General features: G+C 34.9%; 1 protein-coding gene across 1 annotated transcript; it reads right to left on the bottom strand.

The window, feature by feature from the left end:
* Nucleotides 1-2,877: 2,877 nt before the first annotated feature.
* LOC110918053 (anther-specific protein SF2-like) lies at nt 2,878-5,524 on the bottom strand. The gene is made up of 2 exons (XM_022162442.2): nt 5,459-5,524; nt 2,878-3,448 (listed from the first exon to the last, which is right to left on the bottom strand). Exons 1-2 carry the CDS (start codon nt 5,520-5,522, stop codon nt 3,141-3,143), a joined length of 372 nt encoding a protein of 123 aa, XP_022018134.1. The 5' UTR covers nt 5,523-5,524; the 3' UTR covers nt 2,878-3,140.
* Nucleotides 5,525-10,586: the final 5,062 nt, after the last annotated feature.

Here is a 10,586-nt window from a genome sequence, read left to right as displayed (position 1 = left end):
GTAAGCACTGTGTCGCGTAGGAACACACGGTACGCGCTTAAACATGAAAAAAAATAACGTTTTTAAGCGTTTTAACTTATTTTTTTTAACACGAACCTGATTAAAATTAAATTTTAATCATAACAGAATATTTGTGGGATTAAATATTATCCGGGCGGCCATCAACGTTCGTTTCGCAGTTTTGTCGTAATTAGTTCTGCTCTTAAAGTGTGTTTCGGGTGCCTTTTAGTGCGTGTTTTAGCTTTCGTAACGACCATAAATTAAACCCTGATATGTACTCTTGGGTTTTAATGTACCTTTGTCGTAGGACTTACAACTAGGCCTCAATTCTAATGTCTGACTGCTTTCTGCAGTTCCGTTGACACAGTGTGTCTTACCGGTGAGTTTACTAATATTTCTGACGCAACGCTCTCGTTTTTGCATAAAGCAATATTTTGTAGTATACAACGTGCATGAATTCACTTGCTTGGCATCTAATCAGTAAATGATGACATTTAAGCACATAATAGCAGTCATTAAATAATAATTAAAGTGTACGGAAATTACCGGTTTGGTGCCAGTTGTCACAAATGCTTGGTTGGTCCCTGTGGTTTGCAAATATTGCAAACTTGATCCTAGTGGTTTACTAATTACACACACTTGGTCCCAGTGTTTGTAATTTTTGCACTCGTGTGGTCCTTATCATTAACTTAGGTTAGATTTTTACAGTTAAGTATGTGTGAAATTACTAATTTACCCTTAAAGGTTAAAAAAGATAAATTAAAGAGATGGCCCACCACCATCATCTTCCCCATCTCTCTCTCTTTCTTTCACCATTCTTCTACCGTAACAACCACCATCCATCTCCACCTAATCTTCCAAAACCTCTAAATTTAAAACAAAAATAATCTCTAAATTTAATTATCTAAAATTTCTATACATAAGAACCAAAACTGCAACCTACAATGACTACAATGACATCTATTATAAATGGTACACCGTTATATATAGCTTAGAGTTGTTTTTAAAATGGTCAGATTTATATCGATTTCACTATAACATGCCCTAGAATTTAGCTACATTCTCGTCATTGCAGGATTAGCTTAGTTCTTGATTACAGTTATTTAAGAGTTATTGTTTGAAGTCAAAACTGAAAGCAGAAAGCTCTCTGCCATGTGTGATTCGATTTTTTTTAACAGATTTGAAGAGTGTTATTGATCGGTGGTGTGATGTGTTGGTGAAGAAGTATCCTTATGAACGCCCAAGTGATTTAGACGCGAAGAGAGAGAGACCTGGGCTAGAGAAAGTGCGGTGCTTGTAGTGGTGGTAGGGGGTGTTCGGTGGTGTTGGGTGTTCAGTGGTAGTGGTGTTTGTTTGAGAAAAGAGAGGGGGATGGTAGTGATGGTGATTTGGGGAAGAAGTGGGGGTGGGATCATAGATGCAGAGGTTTCAATATAAATATATATATACTGATTTTAATTTTTTAATTCTTAGTTTTTAATTGTTTAAGGGTAATATAGTTATTTCACACATAGTTAACTGATAAATTTAACAGAGGTTAGGTTAGGGGACCAACCGAGTTCATTTTTGACAACTTTTGGGACCACACGTGTAATTAGTACACCACTAGGACCAAGTATGAAATTTTTGCAAACCACAGGGACCAACCAAGCATTTAACTCTAAAAACAATTCAAAGTTGGAAACACTTGAGTGGTTATCTTGGTGTGATTTTGAGCTTTAATGTAACATTCTATTAGTAATTTCCATATTCTGTATTCTCTTCTCGTTTCCAATAAAAGCAGCCTTTCAAACAAAAAAAGTTAACAAATAACTAATAAATCGAGTCAAAGCCAAACATGAGCTTGACAAATGGAGATTTATCAAGTTAAACTCTCACTTGACATATATAGCTTAGAGTTGTTTTTAAAATGGTCAGATTTATATCCATTTCACTATATCATGCCCTAGAATTTAGCTACATTCTCGTCATTGCAGGGTTAGCTTAGTTCTTGATTACAGTTATTTATATGAATTATTTGATTAACAACCAATTATATGGATCTCTTGTTGGGTAATATGACAATCAAGGAATAACATGGTCAAAAATATAGAGATCAGGACATTGGGGTTGTTAGAAACAATTAAAAGTTGGAAACACTTGAGTGGTCGTCTTGGTGTGATTTTGAGCTTTAATGTGACATTGTATTAGTAATTTCAATATTGTACATTCTCTTCTCAGTTTCCAATAAAAACAGCCTTTCAAACAAAAAAAAAATTAACAAATAACTAATAAGTCGAGTCAAAGCCAAACATGAGCTTGACAAATGAAGATTTATCAAGTTAAACTCTCACTTGACATATATTATAAATGGTACACCGTTATATATAGCTTAGAGTTGTTTTTAAAATGGTCAGATTTATATCGATTTCACTATATCATGCCCTAGAATTTAGCTACATTCTCGTCATTGCAGGGTTAGCTTAGTTCTTGATTACAGTTTTTTATATATGAATAAATGAATTATTTGATTAACAACCAAAATCATCAAAGGGGTCTTCTTATTGGTACACTATCAAATCTAGCAATATTCTAGAGTGAATATTTTTTTATTCAGACTTCACATGTAGGAGTTTAAGAATATCATATTTCCAGACTTATAAGACTTCATATGGCAATCACATTCCGGAGTAGACCCTTATCTAAAAATATGATTTCATTTGTGGATTCAAAATAAAGAACCTCTAAAAATTTAAAATGATTTCACAATGATAAGAATTTTGTATCAATATAGGTGTTTAAACAGTATACACGTTTATCTTTCTTGCTGCTTATTCAAGGGGAACTACCACATCGAAGTCTTTGTTGGTAATATCAGGTATGTAAGTGAACTCACAATTGTTGGAACTGGATAATTTTATTCATCAACACAAGAGCTTAAATACACAAGGGAAACACAAACACTGTAAATACACGATGACCACGTAAACAAACATGCAATCAAGAGAAAATCTACCCACTACTTGACAACATGGACTACCCACTTTATCCAGTTATACCCAACGACTCTTTTCTATAATATGACTCAAAATGACAAATATAACCTTAATTAAAGACACTTCATGCAAAGACTCAAAACATACAAACATGCAGACTGTTGATTATTTGGGACATTGTGTGCAATTCATATTCTTTTGCCCAGGAAGCATCACATTCTCGACTTTGGCCTGCAACCATGAACCAGAATAGAAGAACTTTGGTGGAGGTGGAGGTGGAGGTGGAGCCGGAGTACTCGGTTTATACTTGGAACAATCGAAGCTGCATATGCTAAGTTGTTGCTTTTCAACTACGAGGCAGTATCCTGATTCTGCCTTCTCATTTGTCTTGCAGTGTTCAGTACACTGCTTCTCGTCACACTTTTCATGATAAAGGTTGGTTACCCTGTCGCAATATTGTACCGGTGCGCTTTCTGTTCACGTCATGCGAAAAAATGGAACTTAGTTATGGAAAGTTATTTGATTTTGAAATTAAGAAGACGAGAACCAGGGAATATGAAACTACACCTTTGATTAAATAAGGTTTTTACATTATTGTTTATTCCTTAGCAAACATTTGTATATTAAACATTATTAACAAGGAAAAAACAAGTCGATATTACTCAATGTGTGTATATATAGAGTATGTTTTGGAAAAGTAGTTTACTTTGGAAACCATTTTGGATTTCTAATATATCTATTTTAACTTAGTTTATCGCACTTGAAAGTGTGACTTCGTAGAACTCATATTTATTTCGACTGAACATCGACTTTAGGTGAAATAGCATTTAATAACCACGAATTCAACGAAAACATACTTGCCAACCTCGAGTTTAATTAGGTTTACAGTGAAGTTGCTTTTCCAAGTGTGCACTTCAACTAAATTCGGTGTTGGTTTACCGACATTTAAGAGACAACCCGAATGCTCTTTTCAAAAATCAATGAGTGTACATATTGACACACCAAGTTGTCTATTTGCAAACTAAACCCTATCTCTACGGCTCTACTTACGCCTCGTATAGAGCTATACGCAGCATACGCTGCGTATAGCCCTATATGAGGCGTAGGTATGGGGTAGGTACACGACCAGTCAGTCAACCTCATACACTGTCAAATCATGCAGATATACGCCACATATAGTGCCATACAAAGCTAGTATACGAGGTACTTATACGCTGCGTAGAGAGCTATACGCAGTGTATGTCAGTCAGATTTGACGCTTGTTATATTATTTTAATTTAAACCGTAGAGTATTCAAACGGTATAACATATTCGAACCCTACACGAGTATTTAAAAATAATTAACGGTATAATATTTAAATGTTTATAATATTTGAACCGTACTAGACTTGGTATAATAATTTAATTTAAACGATAACAATATAATATATTCGAACCGTATCTGAGTTTTTTAAAAAAAAATTAACGGTATAACATTAACGGTTATATATTTTAAGCGATTTAATGTTTGAACCGGGTGGGAATTTATAACACAAATACACCAAACTAACAAAACAAAATTCTGATTGGTTATATACGCTGCGTATAAAGCTATACGTAGCGTATACAAACCCTAGTTATCTGTGTCTATGATTGCTTGGTCAGACACGCTGAAATTCATGCAACCTATACGCTGCATATAGCTGTATACGCAGCGTATATAAACCCTAAAATAGCCACCAAGAGTGTGTGAATAGTCGGGCCAAATTGATGTACAATAATCATTAAACTTTAAACGGCGAAATATAAATTTTGTCTGAGCACCTGCGATAGATATGATGGAAAAAAATCCAAAGAAAACAGTTAAAGTTTTTACCTTTTTGAATGTAGACAAATTGAACTTGCGTAAAGCAAATGTTGAGAATATTGGGAATAATTATAAGAGAAGGAAGAAATTAAAAGAAAATATGTTTGGGAGTTATAAACCTTCACAAAAAGAACTTCAAATTAAATTATCAAAATTTTGTATGGTACCAACTTATGTTAAGTTAACTACCATTTTCGTATATGTGGTTTGTATAATTAGGGTAATCCATGCTAAATTTTCAAATTTGTACAATTTTTGTCCCTGGCATTCATGAACCGTGCTACTTCGCTCCGAAAAGTTAACGCTCATTTAATTTTGTATGTTTAATGAGAGGTAAAAAAAGGTCGTTGTACAATATTATTTGAGTTAACTGTCATTTTCATCTCTATGGTTTGTCCAATTAGGTAAATCCATATTAAAATAAAACAACAAAAGAAAAGAAATTATACATCAAAAGCCATCCACTTGGTCCATTCTAATGGACTAGATTTAGAGCGATTTCTAATCCACTGATGGCTAAGTTTTTCATTGGTTCTCCATTATCGAACCAAAAGCATTGATAAGTTTGATCAATTAAGACTACAATCTGTATTAAAAACAAAAAATAACAATGAAATAAATAAGATTGATTATGCACCTGATATTGCAAGAACGAAGACGAGCAAAAGCAATACTAAGTAAGAAACTGAATTGTTCGCCATTTTCGAGTTGAGTGAAGAAGAGAGCTTGGCAATGAGTTATTTATAAGTGAAGAAAGGAGTTTCAAGAACATACGTGTGGAAGTTAACCAAAATCTTTAACAAATAAAAAGCATTTTAAAATGTCAAAACTTCATCACATGTGGGATTATATGATATAATGTTAGATGGCTATGCACTTCCCATTAACCCTATAGAAATCGTATTTTCTTATACGGTTCCTATTGGAGTCACTTTTCAGACCCTTTTTAGTTCTGAACTGCAGGCAGGCTAGAGCATATCGTAACAATAGGAATCGTATTGCCTTATATAATTTCTATTGGTGTCGCATTTAATGGTTTAAACCTTATGAGAAGCGTATTGGGCTATAAGTTTTCCTATTGAAGGATGTATAAAAATTTTGGGATATGTAGATACCATCATCCTTTAATAAAATCTCAATTTCGGTTGTTTTGTTATGTATAAATATAGTGGTATTGATCACTTGTATAAATTGGTCTAATTATGTGTCTCTAAATTTACAAGAAAAACTACATATTTTCAATTAGTCTAGTGGTGGATAGTGTGCAGTATTAGAGTCTTTTTAACCGCAAAACATATATTTCACTAAGAAGCCACTTGCAAAAAGCTAGAAACTGCCAAACGACCACATATAATTTTTACACTTAAAATTTTATAAACTAGGTTTAAAAAGTTTCGTCGCGTTGCGGCGAATTTATTTTGTTATTTAGTCCGTGTTTACATGCGTTTTGAAATCACTACCAACGTGTTGCGCACCGAACTGCTGACAAGAATAAAAAGAAAATGTAGAAAAAAACAATAAAAGAAAACCGAAAGAAAATCAACCAAAAAGTTGTATGGTAATGATGTTGTTCGTATGAAACCCGTGGTCAGAGATGAGCAAATTGTTCCGGGTACCGGTACCAAATTTGCCGAACCGAAAGATCTTAAGTACCAATTCGGTACCGACTTTTGGCGTTCCTGTTACCGGTTCACTACCGTTTTTTACCATCATAACCGGTACCGTAACCGGTATTTTGGGTATCAGTACCGATTCTATATCGGTTGGCACCGAGCTTATTCCTACCCCTGAAACTAAAAAGAGAAACAAATTAAAAGTTGAAGAAAATCAACAAAATAAAGTTGTACGATACCGTTGTTCGTACGGTAACCGTGATCAGGGATGAGCAAATGGTACCGGGTAGGAGCACTGAATTTCCCGAATCAATAGATTTCCAATATCAATTTGGCACCAACTTTTGGCGTTTACTATATTAGTGCCGGTTTTTACCTTCATGTATTGATACCGAACAGGACCATCCCGATATTTTCGATACCAGTGGTTCGATACCGGTTGACACCAAGCTTATCACAACCCTGATAGTAAAAAAAAAGATTAAAGTTAAAAAGTAAAGAAAATAACTATTATTATAATATTAAAATAATAAAAGTATTAAAAAACTAAATATTATTATAATATTAAAATCAGTATTCATTTCAATTCCTTTAGTAATATATATTAATAATAATAATAACTAATGTGTTGGTTCTAATTAAAAAAAAAACAATAATGCAATTTACACTTAAAATTTTATAAATAACTAGTGTGTTAGTTCTAATTAAAAAAAAAACAATAATGCAAACTACACGGCCATACGTAATGAGTATTATAGGGGCATGAAGAGAATTGATAACGCTCCTAACACCGTCCTCGTGGTCGTTATAGGTGCATGAATGGGAGGGACGTTTCAAGTATAATGCCTAGTGAAAAGAAATAAAATTGGAAAGTAATGATTGAAAAGTCATTAAGTGGCGTTAATCATTACACAATATTTAGGGAGAATTATAATCCTGATATAGCGGAAAATGCCCCTCAAATGGCATTAATCATACGGATCGTGTAAAACAATTTAGAAGATTCATTACTTCGTTTATAGTTTTCTGTGTAACTTGGTTGTTTTTTTGCATAATGTTTGCAGAACTACGTAGTATTTTGTTTAAATTGTTTATAGATAAGATTTTACTAAACCATGTGAACTTTGTATGTTAGTGTCTTCATGTAACTATGTTTAAAAGTTGCCTTAGAATGCTTTATATGTTTTTATTTTATTATGTTATCATTTTCAATCATTTTCTTTGTTTTCTTGAAAACATATTATTTTAATTTATTTTTTAGAGTAAACTTTCGTTTTGGTCTATATGGTTTGATCGTTTTAACGGTTTTGTCCCAATCATTTAAAAATAGTCATTTTCCTCTAATAGTTTACTATGTTTTTTTTTTACTCCATGACCTTAAATACATCCATAATGGTTGTTAACTAAAAGGAGATTTTGGTAATTTTAAGAATAAAAGTAAGGACATTTTGATAATTTACTTGCAAAGATATTTCTATGATATATACACACACATGATTCTCATATATACACTCTCCCTCCTCTCTTTTCTCTCTCTCTCTTCTCTCTCTCTCTCTACATGATCTATCTCTCTGTTCTCCATCACCAACCACCACCACCCACCACCACTCACCATCAAGCCTAACTGCCACCACCGCCTACTACCTGCACCGATAACTACCACAACCAGCCACCAACACCAACCTACCACCACTACTAACACCCACAACCAGCACCACCTAATCAACCACCACAGCCTGCTATCAACACCAACAGCCACCGTTGTACCACATCCACCGCTGAATCCCACCACCGACACCTACGGACTACACCTATTACCACCACCACCTATAATCAAATCTAGCAGCAAAGAAAGAGAGGGAGAGAGAAGTAAAGAGAGAGAGAGAGGGGGGAGAGTGGTCTAGAGAGAGAAATAGAGTTTATATATAATATAAATAAAAATAATAATAATATAATATTAATAAGTAATAACAATAATAATAATAATAATAATAATAATAATAAAGGAGTTAAATGACTAAAGTACCATTGGGTAACCCCAGATTTAACTAAAAAAATCTAACTGGGTTAGAGGTAAAGGACAAAACGTGTAACAAAATTCCCTATAAAGGGCAAAACCTGTCAAAATTCGTTGAAAAGGACACCGCTTGTAAAAAGGATATAAGATAAAGGACAAAACGTGTAATTTTTCCAAACAAGTATGAATAAGTATGTATGTCGAGAATAAGCATCGTATACGCGTGAATTTAGCATGTATGTCAAGTATTTGTAAGTTTAATACATTTTGCAAGAATTATGAATAGTTTATCATACGTATAATGAATTCAAATGTATGAACATGTATGAAATATGTAGAACATGAATTTAAAGAAATACGAATTTTATTTATGATCCAAGTCACGGATTTTACAATGATACAACGGAAAATACGATTACAAGAATACAAAATTTCCAAAAATAGAAATACAAGACAAGCTTTCTAATTATGTAAAGTACGGAAAAGCAGGGCATTACAGTCTCCCTCCTTTAGGAAATTTCGTCTAGAAATTTAGGAAGAAGTTACAAAAAGTTGCGGATACTTAGTCTTCATATCACTTTCGAGTTCCCAAGTAAACTCAGCGTCACGTTTTCCTTCCCATCGAACCTTGACGATAGGAATTCGACTGCGCCTCAATTGCTTGACTCCTCAGTCCACGATCTCGACAGGTTTCTCTACGAAGTGTAGAGTTTCGTTGATTTGAAGATCTTCGAGTGGGACTTGGAGTCCTTCTTCAGCTAGACACTTCTTTAAGTTTGAAACGTGGAAGACAGGATGAACGTTGTTGCGTTCTTCAGGTAGGTCCAGTCGATACGCAACCTTGCCAATCCTTTCTAAAATCTTGTCCATCGTCTCTTGTATAAGCTCGGGACCGATGATTAGAACTTCTTCGATCTCGTGCCAACAAATAGGCGAACGACACTTACGATGATACAATGCCTCGAATGGTGCCATTTAAATACTCGCGTGATAACTGTTGTTGTACGAGAATTCGATCAAAGGCAAGTGCATATCCTAGGTGCCACCAAAATCGATTACGCATGACCGAAGCATGTCCTCTAAAGTTTGGATAGTACGCTCGGTTTGTCCGTCAGACTGAGGATGGAAAGCGGTGCTAAGGTTAAGAAGAGTAACCATAGCATACTGAAAAGTTTGCCAAAGACGAGACGTAAAGCGACCATCACGATCAGAGATGATATCGATGGGGATACCATGACGACAAATGATTTCATCAGTGTAGATTCTATCCAATTTCTCAACTTTGAAATCTTCACGAATGGGGAGGAAGTGAGCTGATTTGGTTAATCCGTCAACGATCACCCAAATACTGTCATGACCAGAAGACGTACGAGGGAGTTGGTGATAAAGTCCATTGCAATACTCTCCCATTTCCAGACATGAATTTCTGGTTGTTCGAGCAAGCCAGAGGGACGTTGGTGTGCAGCTTTAACCTTCGAACAAGTGAGACATTTCACAACAAAAGTGGCGATACCCTTCATCATTCCAGGCCACCAATAGGACGTACACATATCTTGGTACATCTTATCAGTACCAAGACGAATGGAATATCTCGATTTGTGTGCCTCATTCATTAGAAAGTCTCGAAGGTCATCATGATTAGGAATCTAGATGCAATTGAGATAGTATAGAATACCATCGGATTTAGACTTAAGATCTTCTTCAACACCACCTCGTATCTTGTAGGAGAGGCTACCTTCGTTAATAGAGGCATATTGAGCTTCACAAATGCGGTTTTGAAGATCGTTAACGAGTCGGAGACAACGAATACCTTTTACATGAGTTTTACGACTAAGAGCGTCGACTACTACATTCGCTTTTTCCTGGATTGTAGGGAATTTCGCAGTCGTAGTCGTTTAACAGCTCTACCCAACGACGTTGACGCATGTTCAGTTCCTTTTGGTTGAAGATGTGTTGAAGGCTCTTATGGTCGGCGAAGACAACACACTTAGTACCATAAAGGTAGTGTCGCCATATCTTCAAGGCAAAAACAACTGCACCAAGTTCAAGGTCATGCGTAGTGTAGTTTTTCTCATGCATTTTGAGTTGCCTCGACGCATAAGCGATAACCTTGTCGCATTGCATAAGGACACAAC

The sequence above is a fragment of the Helianthus annuus genome, chromosome 16 (genome assembly GCF_002127325.2).
Source record: "Helianthus annuus cultivar XRQ/B chromosome 16, HanXRQr2.0-SUNRISE, whole genome shotgun sequence".
NCBI classification, from domain to species: domain Eukaryota; kingdom Viridiplantae; phylum Streptophyta; class Magnoliopsida; order Asterales; family Asteraceae; genus Helianthus; species Helianthus annuus.
The sequence above is the reverse complement of the archived record's forward strand: the minus strand, read 5'-3'. Positions and strand labels throughout refer to the sequence as shown.